This window comes from Malaclemys terrapin, chromosome 1, assembly GCF_027887155.1.
Source record: "Malaclemys terrapin pileata isolate rMalTer1 chromosome 1, rMalTer1.hap1, whole genome shotgun sequence".
Lineage (NCBI taxonomy): Eukaryota > Metazoa > Chordata > Testudines > Emydidae > Malaclemys > Malaclemys terrapin.
In genome coordinates this window covers 94,013,474-94,036,686 of record NC_071505.1, presented here as the reverse complement: position 1 = coordinate 94,036,686, position 23,213 = coordinate 94,013,474, and the positions used below count along the sequence as shown (strand labels likewise).

General features: G+C 52.0%; 1 protein-coding gene across 3 annotated transcripts in view; it reads left to right on the top strand.

Moving 5' to 3' along the window:
- The first annotated feature begins 2,751 nt into the window (after positions 1–2,751).
- Positions 2,752–23,213, top strand: part of TRIOBP (TRIO and F-actin binding protein) — a 36,838-nt gene continuing 16,376 nt past the window's right edge. The window contains exons 1-8 of one of the 3 annotated variants that reach the window (XM_054031863.1): positions 2,752–2,868; positions 4,840–4,982; positions 5,467–5,596; positions 6,220–6,412; positions 6,965–7,361; positions 8,147–8,279; positions 9,188–10,474; positions 10,881–10,976. In XM_054031863.1, coding sequence (XP_053887838.1) covers positions 2,752–2,868; positions 4,840–4,982; positions 5,467–5,596; positions 6,220–6,412; positions 6,965–7,361; positions 8,147–8,279; positions 9,188–10,474; positions 10,881–10,976 — 2,496 coding nt within the window. Of the gene's footprint in view, positions 2,869–4,839; positions 4,983–5,466; positions 5,597–6,219; positions 6,413–6,964; positions 7,362–8,146; positions 8,280–9,187; positions 10,475–10,880; positions 10,977–16,198; positions 16,316–22,952; positions 23,202–23,213 lie in introns of those variants that run through there. The other 2 variants (XM_054031855.1, XM_054031846.1) reach the window with 2 other exon arrangements.

Genomic DNA, 23,213 nt, shown 5'->3' with positions numbered 1-23,213 from the left:
TTTCACGGCCAATCATTTTAGCAGTAACACCCCACTCCTGTGCTTATTTAATATCTCTAAAATACCTCTGATGCCTTCCCAAAAGTTGCCCAAAACTTCTGCTCTTGCTACTGACAATTTCTTTGCTACCATTTTGTATTGTCCATACACAAATCCATGGCATGTGGAAACAATGAAAATGTGGGGATTCAATTTATTTATAGAGTTTACTATTAAAATCACTAGCACAGGTCTACTATAATCCCCAGTCTGTTGCAAGTCATGCAAAATCCAGGAACCTTGGTGCAGGGTTTGGAATCAGACTGCCCTAGAGTAAATAGGTCAGGTCTTGGGTGTGAGTGGTTAAGGACGGCCAAGTGCCAAGTACTGGCCCTATGTATCATGCAGGCATCATTTGTCTGTAACTAAAATTTTCCAGAGGTTAGTCAGAGCCTCTCTCAAGTGTAGGAGTATTGGTTTTCTTTCAGTCATTTAGAAATGCATTTCAGCCTTTAAGGAAAAAATGTCTTCAAAATCTACCACCACCTGTAGAAATTAACATGCCAGTCTAGCTCCTCATCTAAAGAGGAAATGTGATAATCCTCCCCCTTATTCACATGCTTGCAAACTGATGTTCATGTGTGCATGTGCATACATGGTTATATATGCATGCATGTAGCTTTACATGCTGAGTGCAAGCATGCACCCAGGTTATGCACTCTTGTGCACACAGGCTTATACATGTGGGCACACATGCAATGGATTTTTGCATCTCTTCAGCTATGCTTGGGTTTATTTACGTCCACGCGTATGCACAGGTTTGCAGATGTGCCAGCAAGATTTTCACACTTGCATGAACAAGCTGTTGAGGAGGGAGAATTCTGTTGAGAGGATATGCAGCAACTTGCATTGCCACTGCTCTGGAGTGACTTTACCTCAAGCACATCACATTGTTTTATGTCCTACTCTGGGCTTAGATTAAATCCAGCCTGAGGAGGGGAAAGGGGTGAGGTGGGGGGCAGCTGAACCAATGGAATAAAGGAGACAAGGGCCCCCTGAATCTGGAGAGAGGAGACTTGATGAATTGAAAAGGGAGGCAGTTTTAAATAAGAAGGAAAATGGACCTCTGCCTTGCTTCGTCACCTTCCCATCAAGGCCATCCTTCCCCCGATCGTTAGCCGAGCTGCCAACCGGATTAATATTGCAAAGGGAGAGGGGGCAGCAAAAAACCCCACCAACAATCAGACGATGCCCAGTGTCACTGCAACGTGGGTTACAAAACCCGGGCACAGAACAGAAGTCAAATCCTTCCCACTCAAAGTTATAACAGCAGCAAAGCGGAGCCACTACGGGAGCCGTATCCAAATGAGCTGCCTCCCAACAGCCAACCAAAAAGAGTCTCCTGGGCGTGGCCTTCCTCCACTTCCCAGGGAAAGTTTACATTCATCGTTTTTTAAAAAAAGGCAGCGGCAGATGAGCTGGAGCCGGGCCTGAGCTGGTGCAAGGTAACAGAAGTGCCGAGGGGGTGTGGACAGGGGCAGGGGAAGGGTGGTTTAGAATATATCCCTCTACTAGAGGGTGAGTGTGTTACGCTGTTCTGAAGTGATTGTTTTTATTTTCTGTATTAATAATCACAGCCCTTTATGTTGAGCTATTTTTGCTAGTGATCTCCAAGTGCTTCACAAAGGGTGGGTAGCATCCCCCATTTACAGATGGGCTGCCTCAGGCCCAGAGAGATGATTCGTCGCAATCTGCAAAACCCCAGGGGGAAAAAAAAAGGTTTTATCCATGACCTGGAATTGGGAGTGTTTTTTCTCTTCCTGCCCTTCCAAACAAATCTCTGTGCGTGGCAATTCTCAACACACGGCATGGTGCTTAAACAAGCTGAAAAAACATGTAGCGCTAGTTTGGGGAGTGAACCTGTGGGGCTAAGAAGTGGATATTGTGTGTGATTTACCTGGCACCCGCAGTGAATTAGTGCAACAGTTACCCTAAGAAAACCGTATCTTATTTTAGTTTGGGTGCTTTGGAGAGAAAATTAAACCTCTGGTCAGCAGCACTGCTCTAAGTTCTGAGGATGAGAGGAGAAGCTGCAGGATAGCGCGAGGGATCTGGCTCAGCTGGCTGGCTTTGACAGACAGTTTTTGCGGAGTAGCAACTGGGTAAGCTGCTCCACAGGAAAAGTGCCCCTGAAGGGGACGATATATGGCAGCTCGAGTATCCCAGCCCCTGGTGAGCCAGGCAGTCTTTGGAAGTAAAGCCTGGCTTCTAGGACCAGCTTTGGAATTGCACTTTTGGTGCATTATAGCTAGTAAATATCCCACCCGATCTGAATAGATTAGCTCAGGAAAAGGCTAAGCAGGTTTCTAAAGCTCCTAAAGCACTTGCAAATGGAGCCCCAGATCAGGACATCTGCTGGAAGGTATTAATATATTCCATCCCTTTTAAAGAAGACTCAAATCAGGCCATTCTGCCAGCAATCGCTGCAATGGTGATGTAGTTTCCCCTCCTAAAAGAGCTCTAGATAAGAACATTCCCTGGCTGCCAACACTGGCATATTGATGGTATTTCTCCTTCTAAGGAACCCAAGATCAAAACATTCCCTACTGGGGGCAGTGAACACCAGGCTGTTAATAAAGTTCCTCCTTCTAAATGAGCCGAATACCTAGGTATTGAAGTGTCTTGTCTCTTGATCCTTTATTGCTTCTTTTCTTTGCAGTTACCTCCCTAAGGCAGCACACCTGAGGAAACGTCTTTCCCCTGGCATGGGCTATGTCAGATTTTGTAGAGCATGCCCCCTGTGAGAACTTTGAGGCCAATGTGTTTGCCAAGAGCCGATGTCAGAATTGTTTTCGGGCAGTTGGTGCTCACCACCAGTCCAGCAACCAGGTGAGCTTTTCATGTGACCTGGAGGGCTATGAATATTTCATGAGAGGCTCCATTGTTTTGGGCTGTGACTGTCTGAGCTGAGTAGATGCAAATTCTCAACACTGCCGCCCAGTGAGGCTTTTTGGATTTCACTGCGGGGGAGGGAGAGGGGACTGAAATTTCCTCTATGCACAGAATCCATCATTTATTTACTCCCTAGTGCTCTGATGAATTCTGAGCCCTGATCAAAGAGGGGACTAGTGCTGTACTACCTGGAGGGGGCTGGAAGTGAGGGTTGAGATGCATTGGCAGTGCTGCGTGGGGAGTCTCAGGGCTGGAGTAGCAGGGGGGTGTGGCAGGTCAGGACTGAGAGGCATCGGTGAATAATGTGTATGGGGGAAAGGTGGGATTGGAATAGCAGAGCCGATGCACAGCAGGATGGAGTCGTAGGCTTAAAGCGATGCGTGTGTAATAGTGGGGGGTGCTGCCGTATGTTTAAAATCTTCCTTTTGAGGAAAGCCATTGGTGCAGGATGGGGAAAGGATACTGAGCCTTTCACCTTGTCACTGCTTGAATCAGCCCAAGTTAGTAGGGACTGAAGGTCTGATGGCCTCTGGCGTCCACATCACAACTGACCCTGATTGGTCCCCTTGCTGATAGTCTCAATAGAGAAGCCAAGGTCAGAACAGACCATGGAGACCAAACTCTCCTCTCGTCCCCAGGGCAGGGCGAGATGCATTAGTGAGAACTGGTGCCAGTGAGGCTCACGCTGCAGCTGTCCCTGCAATACATGTCTGAGGTATAGAAGACTTTGGTCTCCCGGGCTGTTGATCAGACACATTTCATCAGTGCCAAACTCACTTTAGCAATGCACTGTGGGCCAGGTGTGTCACCTGCCGGCTCCTTACTCTGCTGCTAGTGGGGGAGTGTGACGCTGCATCCCAGCATGGGGTGCCAGCTGGTTTCATGTTCACAGAGGGCTTCGTGTTGTTCATTGTTCTCTGGGAGTGATCAGCCCAGGATTATGAAATAGTAATGAGGCTCCCACTCTCTCTGGGCCTGGGCTTCTAGCGTTACCGCCGCCTTGCCTGCGATCTGCTCAGAGCAGTCTCCTCTGAGCGAATCCCAGCGAGGGCAACACAATGGAGGGAAAGCGGTGCTGACAGCCAGGCTGCTAGGAACCTTCCCCCTCGCTGCTTCTATGCCAGGAAGGTAACTGGGCTGGGGAGAAGTGGGAGGCCAGCACCCTGGGGAAATGCCAGAGCAATTATAGAGCCAGGGAGGGAGGGGCTTTGGCTCCAGTCCTCCCTTCGGACTACACCCTCCTTTGCCAGGAAAGCATTTGCCCTGCCCTATGGCACATGGAGCCTTGGCAAAAATCCTCCAGAGGCAGGGGAATGCAGGCGATGAGCAGCTCCTGCCAGTCGGGGCATCGGTTCTCCTGTGATGGGCAGTGTCTGATCTCATTAGCAAAGCCAGACTCTGGCATTTCCTACTTGTCTGGTGAGCCTGGCAGGAGACACCTGTATCAGAGAGCACTTATCTGATCAAGCTAAGCCTTGGGGCTCCCCTGGGAAGGTTCCGCCTTCCTCCCCCTGGCCTGACACCCCAGATATCCCTCTCCCCTGCCATGCCCTTCAAGTGTTCGCTTGGGTTCAGTGCCCCATCCCTCTTCTCCCTCACTTCATCTCTGTCTTGGGGAGACTGCAGCCCCAGGAGATGGAAGGTAACGGCTCCAGCATCCAACCGGGCCTTGCTAGGCCTCTGACTGGACTGCTGAGGAAGGAGAAGAACAGCTTGAACGTGAGAGATCATGGAACAGTGAGGGGCTCCAGCACTCCCGGAGGCAGGCTGGTGTTAGGGAGATGCCCTGAGAGCCCGGCTAGGAATGAAAGGTCCTCTGGAAGGAGGATGAGATTGATAAGAAAGGCAACTTCCCCACTAGCCCTTTTGAACGGTGGACTCACCAGTACTTCCCCTTGCTCCCTGCAGGTGCCAGAGGAACATGCTGTGGAGGCCCCACATGGTGATGCCACCAGTGGGCCAGACCCAGGTGGACTTTGGGACCCCCTGTGCATCTTAGCTCCCCAGTGTGAGCTGTATGTTTGTGCAGGCTTCAAGGACAGGATTGAGGAGTGAGTATTGCACCGCGTGAGGATCAGCATTTCCCTGACACTGATCCCTGCTAGGTAAATAAGGGGAGGGGAAGGGTAGCTGTCATCCCATGATAGGAGAAGAGAGGTAGGTGTCTTACCATTGATCCCTGCACGTCGTGCAAGGGGCAGATGGGGCAAAGTCTGAAAACCCACCATCACCGGTGGCACTAGCCAGGCTCCTCACTGGCAGACTCAGTAGAGGCCAAGGGCTGAATGGGCCATGGAGACTGGACTCCCTTCTTCCTCAGCCTCTCCAGAGCCAGGCTGAGGCCCACTGGCAGCGTGCGACGTGGGGATCCCTCGCTGGCACTGCCCAGCCTGGCCCTGCTCTGGGGATTGAGGAGTTGGATCTCTGCTGGACCGATTGAGCAGAGCTGCACTTGCACAGCTCTCCATGCCTGCCCGCGGTAACATATTCAGCTGTACAGTCACCACCAGCTGTTTGTGTTTCCCTGCCTCACAGCTGGCAGGAGAGCTTGGCGTACACCCAACTCAGCAGCCGAGCCCAGGGCAAGCATGAAGAAACCAGCACCCGTACTGATATCAGCACCGACACCAGCACCGGTACCGGAATCAGCTTCACACTCTCGGGGGTGAGATGGGGTCATCTTGTCTTTTGGATTGGGCTGTTTAATTCCCCTTGTGCCTTAACCCCTCAGCACCACTTTCCCTGGGCTCCTGCTGAGACAAGCTGAACCCCAAAGATAAAGGGTAAATAGGCCCGTTTTGAGATATTCTGGGGAACTGCAGAGTGCTGGGTAATTGGGTGTGGGGAGGGATAGATGTTGATGTCATAGGGACAGTCCCAAGGGACCTTTAACACCCACAAAGTAAACTCCCCTAAAGAGCACATCAGCTAATGCTGGGAGTCCACATTTATTCCCCGTGCTCAGACCATTCCCCACAGCACCCCCTATTGGCTGAGGCTGGGACAAGAATAACTCATTGCTCGCCCAAGCTAGTATTCCTACACCATTCCCTATCATGCTTGCTGAAGATAGAGGTTGGCCATGGAGTAATGATGCACTCGCTATAGCTAGCAGGTCTGTACTGCTCCCTGCAGTGCCTCCTACTGGAAGAGCCTGGGATTGAAGTGGCTGTGAGCTCCACACATCACATGCATCTGCATCATTCCCCATAGCACCTCCTGCCAGAAGAGGCTGGGACAGTAGCTTTCTGCATCCTTTTTACTGACGTGGTCCGTTTCATTCCTCAGGACTGGGAAATGACCAGGCTGCTGGACAGCATTTTGGGATCGGACAAACAAGACACGATGAACTACATGGGCCAGAGGAAGGAGGTGCAGATTGGAGCCCTGCAGTCAGACAGACCCAGGTGGGGTCAGACCATGTCCTGGGGCAGAACAGAGTCCCAGAGCTTCATGAAAGAAATCTCTCCTCGGAAAGCAGGTTTGGTTTTCTCCCACCGTAGATCATAGTTCTGGATATAGGTGGCTCGTTCTCCATGTGGGGTTGGTCTTGGAGTCTCTGGTTCAAGGCTCTATTTAGATTGTAACCTCTTTGGGGCAGGGATTGTCTCTTACTCTGTACAATGCCTGGCAGAATGGGGTCCAGTCTCGGCTGCTCCTTAGGCACTACTGTAATAAACGTGATAAACAGTAAGAATAGAGCCCAGGGTCTGTGCAGTTTTGCTCCAGTGTCCTTGTGCTTCTCAGCCTCGCCTGCAGTTCTCAACCTAATGTCCGTGCAGTTCTGGTTTTGGAGTCTTTGTGGTTCCTGGTGCTCCTCAGCCCCGCCTGGCACCTGCAGTTCTGAACGCAGTGTCTGCAGGATACTAGGTCTTGTCCATGTCATTCTGGATTGTCTCTGGCTCTCATCCCAATATCCACTTTGTATCGGATCTGACCACTGCTGGTTCTGGCCACGCTGTTCCTGTGTGAGGGAGGGGATGTATCTGCCTCTTGGAGCTGCCCTAACCACAATCTTCTGTTTCCCTCCCAGAATCCAGTCCTGTGAGCCAGAGCGCTGGGGATGGCTGGCCAAAGCATCAGATGGAGAGCAGTTATTTCTCTCTGGAACGCCGGAAATCTGACCCCACCTGGGTCTCCTCCCCTCCACGAGCCAGCCCCAGCACCTTGCCAACACACAGTGACCCAGTAAGGACTGGCAGGCATCTCATTTCCTCCATCAGTTCACTAGACTCTGACTTACCTGGGTGCACGAGGCGCGGTGGCGAGGGGCGACACTCCTTGGTGCGGCAGGAATACACGGTGTTGGCTGATCTGCCCAAGCCCAAGCGGATCAGTCACAGGGAGGCATTTGAACAGGAACGCAGCAGCTCCCGCACTCGGAGCCCGGGCCGGGCAGAGGTGGAGCGGATCTTTGGATACGAGCGCAGGTGAGACATGGAGCCGGGTGTGGGTGGGTTTGGGTGCCCCAGGGTTGGTATCATTGAAAGCCTGGTTTTTGGAGGTACGTGTGCACCCACTGCTCTGCTGAGTGCCTGCAAGACAGCCCCTCCCATTAGTGCACACACTGAGTTAGAGAGCCATGTTTAAACTCAGTTTAAAGATTAGCGTAGGCAGGGCTTCCATCCCTCTGTGAGGGGCCTCCTGGGAACTTCCAGATCGAAGTGTTAAAGTTATAGTGCCCATAGCTGGCGGGGTGAGGAAATGGAGGGAAGAGCAAGTCTAAGGTGTTAGAGTATAGGTGGGGAAAAGAGATGATGGTGGATAAAAAGCATGAGAGGAAGTAAAAACAGAGTGGGCAGTATGGTGGATGGGGTGGGAAATAGAAGGGGTAGATGGGATGTGGAAAGCATTATTGGGGTACAGAACATGAGCGGGAAAGGAGCCATGATGGGGAGTGGAGAGCATGACTAGGGATCATTGGGGAGATAGGGAATATATTGGGTTGAGGAGATGCAGGTTGTTGAGGAGTGCAGAGCATGGGGGAGATGGTTGATGTAGAAAAGAGCTCAGGATGGGAGGCGGGCATGAGCACAGACAGAGCAGTTCATGTTAGACTCTGATGGAGCTGGGAACTCAAATTCAGAAATATGGTATCACAATCTCTGTCCTACTGTGGCCTGTGAAGGCTAGGACTGGTGAGGACTCTGGGCTGGGGGCCTCTTGAAGCCCAGACAGAAGAGCACCTCTGATTGTCTTTGTGTGTGGTTGTTAGGAAGTCCGAGACGCTGGAGGCGTTCCAGGCCCTGGAGGACGGCCTCTTGGACCGGCTGGATGGCAAGACCCCACTGCTGACCAAAGAAGGGCGATTAGGCAGGAGGCAGTCCAGCCCCACCCTGTACAGAGAGGTGAGTTGCTGGACTCATCACCGGCCCCTTCCTTAGCCAGATAGCAGCAGACACGGCCCAGCCCTGGCTTCCTTTCAGCAAACACCTTCCCAAGCTGTGTCTTGTCCCCATCGCCTTTCCCATTCTCTCTCTGTGCCACACAACTCTGTCTTCTCTTATCATCACCTCCACTCCTCCCTTTCCACTTAATTCCCAGATCCTTCTCTCTCCCCACCCCCTTTCTCTGTGTGTGCCCCACTTCTGCCTCTATTGCAAAATTAGACCACTGCTCCTTCACTGGTTGGGTGAGAGGGGCCACTTCTTTAGGCATGGGATAGGCAGCTCTGCGTGTGTGCAGATGCATGTGTGCGCCACTGCCCCCTACTGGAGCATAAGACATATTGATGTTTGAAAATTCCCTCTGTGGACTGAGCTAAGTGCTGCAGGTAGGTCTGTGCATTACTGCCCCCTATTGTAATACAATGGCCCTGTTGGCATACAGTAGTGCCCCTTCCTTTGTAGGCTATCAGTAACAAGATCCAGCTGGAAGTTGAAGGTAGACAAATTCAGACTGGAAATAACATGTAATTTTTTTTAACAGTGAGGGTAATTAACCACTGGGACAATTTACCATGGGCCATGGTGGATTCTCCATCACTGGCAATTTTTAAATCAAGATTGGATGTTTTTCTACAAGATCTTCTCTAGTTCATACAGGAATCCTTTGGGAGAGTTCTATGGCCCGTGTTTATATAGGAGGTCAGACTAGGTTATTCTATAGTGGTTCCTTCTAGCCTTGGAATCGGTGAACCTATGAACTGAATGGTCTCCATGTGCTAATTGCCTCCTTTCCCTGAATGTGCATGAGGGATGTGGACAAGCTCGTTAGAGAACTCACTCCTTTATCCTTCCTCTGATCTCATCCCTAGGGGAACAAGAGGCTGCCACAGCAGCTGGGGCAGCCCGGCAAACGCCGAGGAGAGGCCCTGCGCTCTGTGAGCCCAGCTCGGAGATCGGAGAGAAACTGGAGGAGTCGAGTGGACTCCGTGTGCCACATGAGTACAGACAAGTGCGTGGACAGAGAAAGGGTGCCTCCTCAGCCCTCGAATCCTGGAAAACACACAGATAGTAACTGGAAAAGCCAGAGGGATTCCCTGCACCCCACAAACCCTGGGAAGAGCTCAGATAACAGTTGGACTGGCCGAGGGGGGCACCTGCGCTCCTTGAGTCCTGGGAAGCGCACAGAGAGCAACTGGAAAAGCCCAAAGGAGACCCATCCTGTGAGTCTAGTGACGAGCACTGAGAGAAAGTGGAAGGATGCAAAAGAGCCCCTGCACCCTGTGAGTGCTGGAAAACGCACGGGTGAGCGACAGAGCCTAGAGGAGAAACCCCACCTTGTGAGTCCGGGAAAATGCACAGAGCGTGATCAGAAGGGCCGGGGCAAATCACTGCACCCCGTGAGTCCAACCAGGCAGCCAGAGAGGGACTGGAGGAGCCAGGCAGAGACTCTGCGCCCCAGGAGTTCATCCGGGAAGCCAGAGAGGGACTGGAGGAACCAGGCAGAGACCCTGCGCTCCAGGAGTCCAACCGGGAAGCCAGAGCGGGACTGGAGGAGCCAGGCAGAGACCCTGCGCCCCAGGAGTTCATCTGGGAAGCCAGAGAGGGACTGGAGGAGCCAGGCAGAGACCCTGCGTTCCAGGAGTCCAACTAGGCAGCCAGAGAGGGACTGGAGGAGCCAGGCAGAGACCCTGCGTTCCAGGAGTCCAACCAGGCAGCTGGAGAGAGACTGGAGGAGCCAGGCAGAGACCCTGCGCTCCAGGAGTCCAACCAGGCAGCTGGAGAGAGACTGGAGGAGCCAGGCAGAGACCCTGCGTTCCAGGAGTCCAACCAGGCAGCTGGAGAGAGACTGGAGGAGCCAGGCAGAGACCCTGCGCTCCAGGAGTCAAACTCAAAGATCAGAAGACAACTGGAAAACCCAAGAGGAGTGCTTGTGCCACATGAATCCAATGCAACAGCTGGAAAGGGACTGGAGAAGCCAAGGAGAATGTCTGTACTCAGTGAGCTCAGGGCACCAGCCAGAGACCACTTGGAAAAGCCCCGTGAGTCCAAGTCAATGGTTAGAGAGTGACTGGAAGAGCCATGAGCAGTCCCTAGACCTAAGCTCAGAGAAGCAATTGGAGAATGACAGGGGCAAAGAGGAGACCCTATTGCATCAAGTGAGTAGAACTATGGAGGAGTGAGAGTCCTGAGGGAACCAGTGGCTGATGGGAACCCCTCCCCCAGCAGATCCAAACCCTGGCAATCAATCCTCAGTTTCCACAGAGAATCCCATTCCTTGCAGCCCCACCCAGTGAATAGCACAGAGGTTGGCTTCTCCTCTGGTGTTTAGCTCTGTCCCATTCCTTGTGATGCCTCCTGCTGTCCAGGACAGAAATAGAGCTCTGCCCCTGCATGTTGCCCTTTCCCCTGGTGTCCCCTACTGACTTGAATGAAGAGTACTTTGTCCTCAGCACTGTGGGGATGAATTTCCCCAGGAGTGTGTTGGGAGATGGGCACATGCTTATGGAAAACATTGGAGAGGGCAGAATCCTAGGGCTTAGCTCCTGATTTCTCTCCCTGTAGTCCCAGCTAGATCGAGGCACAACCCGACCCCTCAACAGTGCCTGCTCCATGGGAAGCCAGGATCTTTATTTGAACACTAACGGGCAACACCACAAGGTACTCCAGAAACTGGGGAAGAAGTGGGGACAGGAGGAGGGGGGAGAGCAGGGTGTATGTGCGTGTGCATGAGGGAACCTCTCAGAAGCTCCCGGAATGAGCAGGCTGACAGGAAATTGGCTCGGCCATTCTCTGTGACAAAGGCTAGCTGGCCTCTCACACAGGTGCTGTCTCAGCATGCAGCACCTCTCTCTCTCTCTCTCTCTCTCTCTCTGACACCGTGTCGAGTCTCTGCTTGAAAGGCAGCTGTGAGGTACTGAATTGCTGTTTTTTGTGAGAGGTGGGTAAATGTATCTGCAATTGCATCTCCCCTCTCCCAGTACATTTTCCATCCTCGTTAGCACATTATACACACTAATTAATCCTTCCAACACCTCCATTAGGCAGGAAAACATTACTTCCCCTATTTCACAGGTGGGGAAACCGAGGCACAGGGGGGCAAAGTGATGTGCCCAAGGTCACAGAGAGAGTCAGTGGCATAACTGGGTTTAAAATGCAAGAGTTTCTGGCTCCTAGTGCTGAGCTCAGCCCAGCCTCTCTCTTTCTTTCATATCCTATGATAAGGTGTAGTTGACTATTGCATATGGATAAGGGGAAAGGCTTATTTTACAAATAGAATCAAAAGTGAGTGATTGTACCAGTGCTCTTGTGATTTAGATGATCTCTCAAGTCAATTTGATGCTGATGAAAGGTACCAGCCTATCTGATCATTCTGGAGCCTGAATCTTGTATTGAACCCAGGTCATGTGCTGTGTAGACACCAGTAGTGCTCTCTTCCCTGCCTCCCTCCCCCTCAGTGTGCCTGAGCCCTCCCCTGGAAAGATCTCCTCCCAAGAGAGGGGAGTTGTCTCCATGGCCCATTCGCACTTCCGCTGAGAATGTCAAGGAGGGGGCCAATGGAGGAGGATCATGAGGGTACATTTGTTGGGGGATGTGGGCATCCATTCGCTCTGGAGTGTGACTTATCAACTCATTTCCCATGAAGCATCAGACAGGAATGCCTTGCACTCCATGTCCACCCATTTGAATGGGTGACCCACGTAGGATGACCAGATGTCCTGATTTTATAGGGACAGTTCTGATTTTTGGGTCTTTTTCTTATATTGGCTCCTATTACCCCCCACTCCTTGTCCCGATTTTTCACACTTGCTGTCTGGTCACCCTAGACCCACGTGCCATTCCCAGTCCCCTGAGCCATGAAACTCTTGACCTAGAGTTGAAAGGCTCTGTATCCCACCCCCCATCTCTGAATCAGCCACCCTGTACTGGGGAGTTGTGTGTGTCCCTCTTCTGAAGTTTATATTATTTCTGCTAACGACACTGAATTTGCTTCTGGCTTGTTTTTCCCTCCTTTGTAGAGGGCATCTTCTCAATGCTGCGGTGTCCTGCGGCCCTGGCCATATGGGAGAACTGGCTCTAGCTAAACAGCAGCAAGGGTTCAGCTCTTTCCTCCTCCCTACCCCCATCCTGCCCTTCACCTCCCCCACAGGGGCTATTAAAATGCTGATACTCTTGAGTACCAGGCTGTCACTTGATGGGAGGCCCAGCACTCTCTCCTCCCCTTCCTGGAGCTCCTATTGCTTACTTTCCTCACTTGTGCAGCTGAAAGCAGACTGGGCCCTGAGGGAAGGTGCCCTTTCTTCCTTGGCATTTGTTCTTTCTTAGTGCCCTCCTCTCTTGGCCAGGTTGGTGAACACAGAAAGAAGGAAGTGGAGGGCCACAAGGGTCACACATCTCTAAGTTTCAGAGTAGCAGCTCTGTTAGTCTGTATCCACAAAAAGAACAGGAGTACTTGTGGCACCTTAGGGCTGGTCTACACTAGGGGTGGGATCGATCTTAAGATACGCAACTTCAGCTACGAGAATAGCGTAGCTGAAGTTGACATATCTTAGTTCGATTTACCTCGCGTCCTCACAGCGCAGGATCGATGGCCGCGGCTCCCCCGTCGACTCCGCTACCGCCTCTTGCTCTGGTGGAGTTCCGGAGTCGACGGGGAGCGCATTCGGGGATCAATTACTACCCGCCGATCCTGCGGGTAGTGAAGACGTACTCTATTTAGAGACTAACAAATTTATTTGAGTATAAGCTTTCGTGGGCTACAGCCCACTTCATCGGATGCATGCAGTGGAAAATACAGTAGGAATATATATATACACACACACACAGAACATGAAACAATGAGTGTTACCATACACACTATAAGGAGAGTGATCAGTTAAGGTGAGCTATTATTAGCAGGAGAGAAAAAGAACTGTTTGTAGTGGTAATGAAAATGGAAATGGGACACACACACACCCCCCTTCCTACTGTATTTTCCACTGCATGCATCCGATGAAGTGGGCTGTAGCCTACAAAAGCTTATGCTCAAATAAATTTGTTAGTCTCTAAGGTGCCACAAGTACTCCTGTTCTTTTTACATCTCTAAGTGTTTTCTATAGTACCTGTCACCATAGTACACCTCTACCCCGATATAACGCTGTCCTCGGGAGCCAAAAAATCTTACCGCGTTATAGGTGAAACCACATTATATTGAACTTGCTTTGATCCGCTGGAGTGCACAGCCCCCCAGCCCCCCCCAGAGCGCTGCTTTACCGCGTTATATCCGAATTCGTGTTATATCGGGTTGCGTTATATTGGGGTAGAGGTGTATTGAAGTACTTAAATACAGGGTTTAACCTATCTCTATCCATTTCGATGGACCTCTGTCACCATAGTATCTGGGTGCTGCACCCACATTAATGCATTTAGCCTCACAACACCTCTGTGAGCTGGGGAAAGGTTATTAGCTCCATTTTACAGATGGGGCAGTTGTGGTAAAGAGAGATTGAATGACCTGCAGAAAGTCCAGTAGGAAGCCTGTGATAGAGAGAGGAATTTGACTCAGACCTCCTGAGGCTCAGTCCAATGCTTGCTTTAACCACAGAACCACCCTTCCTTTTTACAATCCCCCCTGGCCCCAACATATACCTCTTCAATTCTCACAAAACTAAGTGATTGGGCACCAAAATGGCAAATGAAATTTAATGTGGATAAATGTAAAGTAATGCACATTGGAAAAAATAACCCCAACTATACATAAAATATGATGGGGGTTAATTTAGCTACAACTAATCAGGAAAGAGCTCTTGGAGTCATCGTGGATAATTCTCTGAAGACATCCACGCAGTGTGTGGCGGCAGTCAAAAAAGCAAACAGGATGTTAGGAATCATTAAAAAAGGGATAAGAGAATTAGACAGAGAATATCTTATTGCCCTTATATAAATCCATGGTACGCCCACATCTTGAATACTGTGTACATATGTGGTCTCCCCATCTCAAAAAAGATATACTGGCACTAGAAAAAGTTCAAAAAAGGGCAACTAAAATGATTAGGGGTTTGGAATGGGTCCCATATGAGAAGAGATTAAAAAGGCTAGGACTTTTCAGCTTGGAAAAGAGGAGACTAAGGGGGGAATATAGTAGAGGTATATAAAATCATGAGTAGCGTGGAGAAAGTGAATAAGGAAAAGTTATTTACTTGTTCCCATAATATAAGAACTAGGGGCCACCCAATGAAATTAATGGGCAGCAGGTTTAAAACAAATAAAAGGAAGTTCTTCTTCACACAGCGCACAGTCAACCTGTGGAACTCCTTGCCTGAGGAGGTTGTGAAGGCTAGGACTATAACAGCGTTTAAAAGAGAACTAGATAAATTCATGGAGGTTAAGTCCATTAATGGCTATTAGCCATGATGGGTAAGGAATGGTGTCCCTAGCCTCTGTTTGTCAGAGAGTGGAGATGGATGGCAGGAGAGAGATCACTTGATCATTACCTGTTAGGTTCACTCCCTCTGGGGCACCTGGCATTGGCCACTGTTGGCAGACAGGGTACTGGGCTGGATGGACCTTTGGTCTGACCCAGTATGGCCGTTCTTATGTCTTATGACCAGTCCCTTAAAAACCCGCAGTCTGGTTGCAAATGGTCATAGGCAATATCGTGTAGTTGTAGCCGTGTCTATCCCAGGATAAGAGAGAGACCAGGTGGATGAGGTAATATCTTTTATTGGACCAACTTCTGCTGGTGAGAGAGACAAGCTTTCGAGAGAGCTCTTCTTCAGATGTGGCTCGAAAGTTTGCCTCTCTCACCAACAGAAGTTGGTCCGATAAAAGATATTACCTCACCCACCTTGTCTGTCTATAGGCATTATCCAGAGCTGTGGCCTAGTCAGAGGCTCTGCTGGGCATATGACCCTTTCTCAGATATCTGTAACCATGTTCCAATTTCCCAGTATCTGAGGTTCATGGAACCAGGTGCAGAGGGCAAAAGGTCAGCCAGTGTAATGGTAGATGATGGGGATGGCACAGAGGGAGAAGGGATAGTGTGTGTAAGGCAGCTCTGCCCTAGGAGAGGATGGGGGACACTGAAGGTGGGCAGAGATGGGGAGGGCTCATCCAGGGTTTGTATTCAGCTTGCCAGCTTCAGCCATGCTGTGGTTACATCGGAGCACATTCTCTGACTTTATTCCCCTTGTTCTGCCAGTCAGTTACAGGGAAGATGTTTCTAAATGAATGATATTAAATGGGTTCAGGTGCATATTTCAGAAGCAAAGAAGGTAAGAGGCAAATCTGGTCTTCTGGGAATTACAGTTCATTCAGTCAGGGGCTACAGCGATCTCATGAAATCTCCGTAGAGAGTTGTAAGGCTGCTCTTCTGCTCACATTTCTGTGAGGCTAAAGGCAAGAGGGCATTTTCCTGCTCCTGCTCTTTCCTGTCTGACAGTCCTGCTGAAGGACAGGAAGCAACAGTAAGAAGATCCCAGGTGCTACCAAGTGGATGATGCTCTCTGTGGGTGCGCAACTTTTGAGAGAGGAGCTCCGCCATGGGCAGTGCCCTCAGCTAGGAGCTGAGTGTGAACGTGGGGTGGGGGCAGAAGTCCTGGCTGGTTTGCTTGCCTGCCTGCAGCGGGCACCCCCTTTCCCTTGCAGCTCTTCCTGGCAGGGGTCACCTGGTTTAACACTTCTGTTGCATCTGTGCTGCTGATCCCTTAGGCTCTCCCTCGCCCCCCTTAACCCTGCGCCCTTCCTGATTGGCTGGCCAGCTCCGCCTGGCTCCCCCATTGGCTACCGACCCCTCCGGCCGCGTGCATGTCCCGGCTCCGCGGTCTCCCATTGGCCGGGGGGACCCTCCCAGGAAGTTTAAAAAAAAAAAAAAAAAAAAGCAAAGGGGGAGGGGGCGGAAAAGTTTCTGGGCGGCTGGGAGCGAGCGGAGGGAAGGCGCCGATGGCGGGGCTGGCGCCGCGGGAGCGCTGAGGCCGGGCCCCTGCACGGGCTGGGCTCTCCCCGCAGCCGGCACCATGACAGTGAGTCTCCGCTCCGGCCCGGCCCGGCCCGGCGCGCGGGGGAAGTTAGTCGGGAGCTGAACCCGGCCGGGGCGCTGGGGACGAGCCGCCCTGGGGCCTCTCTCCTGGCGCGGGCGGGGCTGCTCGGTGTATGTGTGAGCCGGTGTCCTGCAGCTGCGGGCCGCCGTCTGCCGCGCTGGGTGTGCGGCTCGCCCGGTCGTGAGCCGAGCGCTCTCCTGCTCGGGGGAGCCCGATCCGGGGGTGGGGCACCCACCCTCTGGCTGTTCTGGGTCCTGGCTTACGCGTTTGGAAGGCGCCCATTGCTGCAGTCACTGGCCTCTGGGCTGCTTGCATGGACCCTCCCCCTAGGCTGGTCTTCCCACCACCACTTGCACTGCACAGGTCTTGTGGTTTCAGTTGCCTTTTATTATTTACAGGAAGTTAAGTCAAGCAGCAGCTGTTTGCTAGGGCCCTGGGGCGGGTTGGGCTCTTGGGGTGGCATGACTGCATCTGTGAGGGGCAGGTCAGCTTTGGGGTGGGGGATAGAGGAGGTATGTGCAGAGGGAGTTGTAGGCATGATGCTATCTCTGGGGCAGCAAGTGCCAGCAGGCGATGGCATGTCAGTGGTGGGACAGTAGACTGTGGAAGGGGCAGAGCTCTCAGACTGGTAACAGAGGAGGGTCTGCTCCGAGGCAAGTGTCTGAGGGCATTGGCTGTGCGCACACAGGGCAAGGAGGGGAGAAGGTGTGAGTGAGTGAACAGGGCAGTGAGGTTTTTTCTTTTTTTTTCTTTTTTTCTCCTCCTCCCCAGCTTGAGAAGGGAGAGACAGCATGGTCTCTGAGAGTGGGGAGTAGAGATTGTCAGTCTGGGTCGTGGGCTGCAGCCTGGTGGGGGACCCATGGTGTGCGAGGGAGTGGGCTGGTGGCCGGGCTGGATGGAGTCCTGCTGGAACTGGATGGGGAGGCATCAAGGGAGGCTGGGATGCGATGACCCTGGGCACTGTCAGGAGCTATCAGCCTACGCTTCCTTACAGCATCACAACATCCTGCAGCTTTTCCTGTCCTTCCTGGTGACACCCCGTCCTTTTCCTCCTCCCCCACATGGGGTCAGGCAGAGGCGGGCTCATGGAATGGGAACTTTGCGCAGCCTGGGTGTAGGAGTGGAGCTCCCTGGTGAGATGTCGTGTTGTATCTCTCCCCCCTCCCCCCAAGCAATAGAGTGAATCTTCCCCCATCACTAACTCCTCCCTCCTTCTCCTCACTTGTCTGTGTTTTCCCTGATTTGGGGAGAGCAGGTCCGTCTTGGGAAACAGCCAAGCAGTGCCTGTGACTGTGGTGGAATGGCTGTTATCTCTAGCAGAGCTGGGTTCCCGCCAATTAGATACCCAAGACTTAACAAATGCACTGCCTAAAGCTCCATTCCGCCCCCCCACACCCCGGTTCTGTCCAGATTTGCTGATCCAAGCACCCCCTGCTAATTCAACCCAGGCAGCTTTCCCCACCCACTTCATCTCAGTCCTCAGCTGCAGCACCTCTGCGTGTTGATCCCCACCTCGGATATTTTAGTCCTCGGGAGGGTAGATGTGTGAAACACACAAACAGAAACTAGGATACCAAACTTACATCGCTAATGACCTTGTTCAGGATTTGAACTTGGCCTTTATTTAGAAGCGAGAGGCCCTTGCACTGAACCCTGCTGTGTTGCTGCCTCCAGCACACACTGTAAAAGAGGATGTGGTTTAGGGGAAGAGGCAGTGGTTGGCTCTATCTGCTGAGGGTGGTACAGGAAGGGGACCAGCATTCCTAGGCCCTGGAGGGAAGGTTGCTGCACACAGCAGAATAATGGAGGTGGCAGGCTGGGCTGTGCATCCTTGCTCCTGGAGGCAGTTCTCACAGGGATAGGCAAAGCACAACATCCACTTGTTTTCACAGCATGAATGAAATTGGGAGCTGTGTGGGCCCTTGATCCAGCGGAGGGAGTAACTCTGCTTTCACCAAACAGATCATGGGGCAGCTTTCCTTCCCTTCTGTCCTGAGTCCTCTGTCACGTGAATACCATTATATAGGTCTGTCGCATCTTACGCGCATTTAACATGCGCGATTTCAACTTTACTCAGTCGGCAAAAACAAAAAAAACAACAAAAAAGAGAAAAAGAACAATTTTAATACTATTCCTGTAGTGCGGGCCATTTCGCCCGCCATTGAACTCAATGGGGTTTTGGCTATACGTGGTTTTCGCTTTAGCGCTAACCGCGGAACGGGAACCCCAGCGTAAGATGAGACAGACCTGTATTAACAAGATGAGGGGGAAGGGTGTCTCCCTGGAGCTGAAATGTTTCAAAAGTCACTGTGCATGGTAGAGAAAATGGAGCTGGTTCTGACCAGTGGCCCTGGGGAACATCTGGGAAAATGCAGGAGGTGGTGCTGGTCCCCAGAAGGTAGAACTGGAAAAGACCCATCAGATCACACAGTCTCTCTTCCTGCAGCCAGAGTAGGATTGTCCCCTGGGGGACAGTTCCATAGGGTTCTAGCCAGTCTGGTTTTAAAAGTTTAAAAGGGATGGGGCCTCCTCCATCTCCCGCCCCCCTCCCATAGGCTACTCCATAGCCTAATAGACCTAACTGTATGGAAGTGTCTTCTGAATGTTCCCTTTTGCTTAATTCCTTATTTCTAGCTATACCCCCTGGTACCACCCTAATTCCTTTCCTTCTTTGGTGTTTACATTCTTCAAATATTTGCAGACTGTTATCATGTCCCCCACAGTCATCACTTAGCCAGGCTAAGCATATTCTGCTCTTATTGTAAACCAGTCACTCCAGCCCCTTGAGCACTTCTTCTCTAGAGCCCTTCCAACTTGCCAATCTCTTTCTAGAGGTGTGGTGTACAGAAGTGAATGAAATGCTCTGGGTGGGGCCACACCAAAGCTAAGTAGTCCTTGCCCAAGGCCTCTGGACATGCAGCCTAAAGTAGCATTTAAGGATGGCTGTTTTTTTCTGTTTTGCTGCCATATCCGATTGCAAAGTCTCTAGTTCGTTGTCTGCTGTCACCCCAAGGCCCCTCAACATCTCTGCTTTCTCGCTTCTCCCTCCTGCTGAATTTGTGTTTCAGAATATTTTTCCCCAGACACATTATCCCATGCTGTTCCAAATGGAATCTCCTTTTTAGTATGTTGCCCATTGGCTAGATTCCATGCTGTGCTTCCTGGGACAGAAGGTGCAGCTTGTGGGGGAGAGGGGGCAAAGGTGGCTTTAAGCCATCTCTTGCACCTCTTGAAATACCAGCCCCAGCGTAAGCTACAACAGCCCCAGGGCTGTCCTAAAACTTATGGCAACTTCCCCACAGCTTCCTGTAGGCTGCTCTGCAACCCCGAATAGCTATAAAGAAAGTGCCACAGTCAGGAAGACCCCTCCTAACCCGGGTGCACCCCCACACATGCGGCTGCAAGGGAAGCAATACAAGGCCACATATGCTGCCCTTACGTTGTTCCTGTGTTGGGGGAATTCTTCCTGAAGCCTCCTTTATGGTCCCTATACCGGACATGGGGGCTGGAGTAGGTGTCAGAATCTGGTCCAATGGTGCTAATATGTTGTTGAAGTCCTCTGGCATTGCTGTGTCCCTTCTGGGGTTTGCAGCTCCTCCCAATGTAATGTCCTCTGCTAATATCAGTTAACTTGATGATTAATGCTCTGGTAGTGTAAATCACAAATAAGATGAGACTTTGCACTGATCCTTGTGGCCACCTCACTAGACATCTGCCCTCTTGCTCAGTATACTGCTGTTTTATCCTTCCCCCTTTTTTAGGATCATACTTGGGGTTTTAATCTACCTGACCATGATATTTATCCAAGGCCATTGGAACTGGTTCATCGGTTAAGATTTTGTAAAGAGTCTGAATCAAATGCATTACTAAAATCCAAGTTTGACACGTACTGTGTCCCTGTGTTCATTTAGATTTTTTTTTTTTTTTTTTTTACGCATTACAAAAATTAGGCTTGACTGGCCAGTTGTTATTTCTAAGTCCGTGCTGCTTATTGGGATATCTATTACTCACCATGAAGTTCTGGGAAGCTGTAGTGTGGACATCTGGTGGAATAGAGAATGATGCCATACGGCATCTGGGGACAAGGGGTGGGATTGGCTAGCAACTGGGCTGGCTTTGCTCGGTGACCTTAGGGTACCTTGGTTTAATATGTGGGAGTGTATTGTTTGCGATGCACATGTGTTTGGCAGCATGTTGGTTTTATGTTCCATTTCCCTCCCTGCCGCGCCCCCAGTTCACAGCTAGCTGTGGGGGCGCTGGATTGGAAGGGGGAGCAGCTGCTGCATAGATGCAACCACATAATGTGAAGAGTGTTGGGGGAAGCCTGGCGTGACTGTGGTGGTGGATAACATCAACAGGATAGTAAGATTGGGGGAAGGGTGCGTGTCTCCCTCCTTGTCCCCCACCCTCAGAGGCCGCTCTAGGTGAAGGCAAGCCAGCAGCTGCCTAGCACGGCAGATTCCTGGCAACCTAGGATATGACCTCTCCCACAATAACCTGCCCCGGTGCTGGCTAACTGTCCGGGTGGACCCCTCTGCACCTTAACAGTTTCTTAATGCCCTTTGATCTAGGGCCATTTCAGGGCCCTAGATCAAAGGGAATTAACGAACTGTGCTCCCTGTGTGCATTAACACTCACCCAGACGTCAGCATGAGCTATGTGGCTGGAAGGCCTGTCTAGGTGGGGGCAGCTGCTGCCTGGCGGGAGTCTGCCACCTGGTCGGGCCCCTGGTGAGCTTTCTCTGGATGAGCCTAAGGATGAGGGGCTGTCTGGGTGGGTTGCAACCAGGTAAGTGGCATGCCCTCCCATCTGCCCCATGCCCTAATCTTCCTGCTCCTCTCTGCCTCCCGAGTCCTATGCCCACTCCTCTCCATCCCCCCCACTTCCCCCTGTGTCTTAGCCCATCTGGGGTCTTGCCCCCACTCTATCTCCCACTTCATTTGCCCCCAACCAGAGATGGGGAGGGGTGGGGGGGAGAGGGCAAAAGGACCATTGTCTACCTGCACCTACCCCATCTCTCTCAAAAACCTGGCTGGGAGAGAGCGTGCCATGGCCCGACTGACCGGCTCCAAGGTCCTGCTCTATAGCGTTCTGCCAGCTGAGCCCTCAACCTGCTGGCTGCTACAGGGACCAATGGGTCTGTCCCCTGAGGGTCTCTGGCTCACCAGTAGGGAGGGTGGGGGGAGGCAGGGCCTTTGAGAGGGTGGGGGGGAGCAATACATACACATACATTTGCACTCCTTTTGGTGCCTGTGCCCCTAACCCCCAGGATCTGTCTCCTTCCCCAGTCATCCTGCTCCACTGTACTGTGCCGCCTCCGCTCCCCCAAACCTAACTGTGCCTGGAGTCCTTTTCCCCCCCATTCTGTTGGCTCCCTCTTCAAGCATCCTGCCCCTGTGTCTTGTCTTCCCACCCCACCTGTCCCATGATCTTCTCCCTGCCCCCTGTAGCCCCCCCATCCCTTTTGTCCACCATTGTGTCCTGGTCTGCCCCTGGTCCTAGCCCCCATCCCCACCTCAGGTCCTGACTCCAGTTCCCCTGTATTATCCCTTCCATTGTTCCACCCATCTATTGTGTGGGGCCCCCTCTCCAGCCTCATGTCAGGGATCCCTTTTTGGCCTGTTGCAGCTCCCCATGTACCCTTGGGTGCCCTTATCTCACACCGAGGGGTTTGCTCAGGATGGGGAGGGGGGTCTAGAGTCCATCAGGGGGAGGGGGGGGCAGATGCAGTCCTATGCTGTGAGTCCCAGCAAATAGCGCTCTTGGGGGGACAGATCCCTAATGTGGGCCTAGGCAGGGCTGCTGGCTCCTTGGGGTGGGGGATCTTGGGGGGAGGGGGGTTCTTCCTGGGAAGCCTGTTTATGGAGGAACAAGCTGCTGTATTTGCCACTCTGTCACAATGAAAGGGGAACTGACCTGAGGGGGATGTCAGAGTCACTCCTGTCTGCATGGGGCATCCCCTTTGAAATGTGGGTGCTGTTGAAAAGGAGTCACTTAGGTCCCATGCACCTTTATACCAGATGATGACAGGGGGAGGTCACGTGCCCGCCCGCCCAAGCCAGAGCTGTCTGTAGCCAGGTTTAGCATCATAGTTTGATCCAGTCCATATGGACCAGATTTTCCCTTGTATCCTTATTTTCAAATGTTTCCTTTACGGGGGGGAGCTTCACCCCACAGATCCCCAAGTATAAGGGCTCTGCCCCTTACCTATTGGGGGGCTTCACCCACATTGTACAAACCTGGTGCCCAGGTTAAGGAGTTGTTAATGTGCGCAGGGTGCATGCTGGTGGTAGGAGGGAGCGGGCAGCATACTCCCCTACTCCCTATGCTGGCATGTTGTCTTGAGCAGCCTCTGCCCACCATGCAGCCTTGGTGCTGGACGTGAAGAGTGGAAGCCTGGGTCACCTGGCTTCAGTTTCCATGTGTCTCTGCTTCCGTGTGGCATAGTCTGTCTCTGCAATTGGACACTCCCAGCCCAGGGAGACAGCGATAGGGATAGGATGGGCCTGCAGCTGTAATCGCAGGTGGCCCGCCCCCCTGCCCCCTACCAATAGGCTGGTTGGGTTAGGGGCAGGCCGACACTTTGCTGCTGTCTGCTGTAACCTTGGGTGTAACCCAAGAGCTCAGCCCTGCGAGATGAAACAGGAGAAAGCTTCACCCAGTTGGGCCGCAAGAGATCTGGGCTTATGCGGCCAGCTGGCACCAGGTGGATGTTTCCTGAATTAATTGGAAGCTCTTGGAGTACTAAGTACCCACGCAGTGGTGGAGCTGCTCCCCCCACCAGCCCCTTCCTGGGTGGAGGATGTGGCAGTTAGGGACACTCAGCAGCCTACCCCAGGCTGGCAGACCTGGTACAGATGACTCTCAGGTACGACTCTAA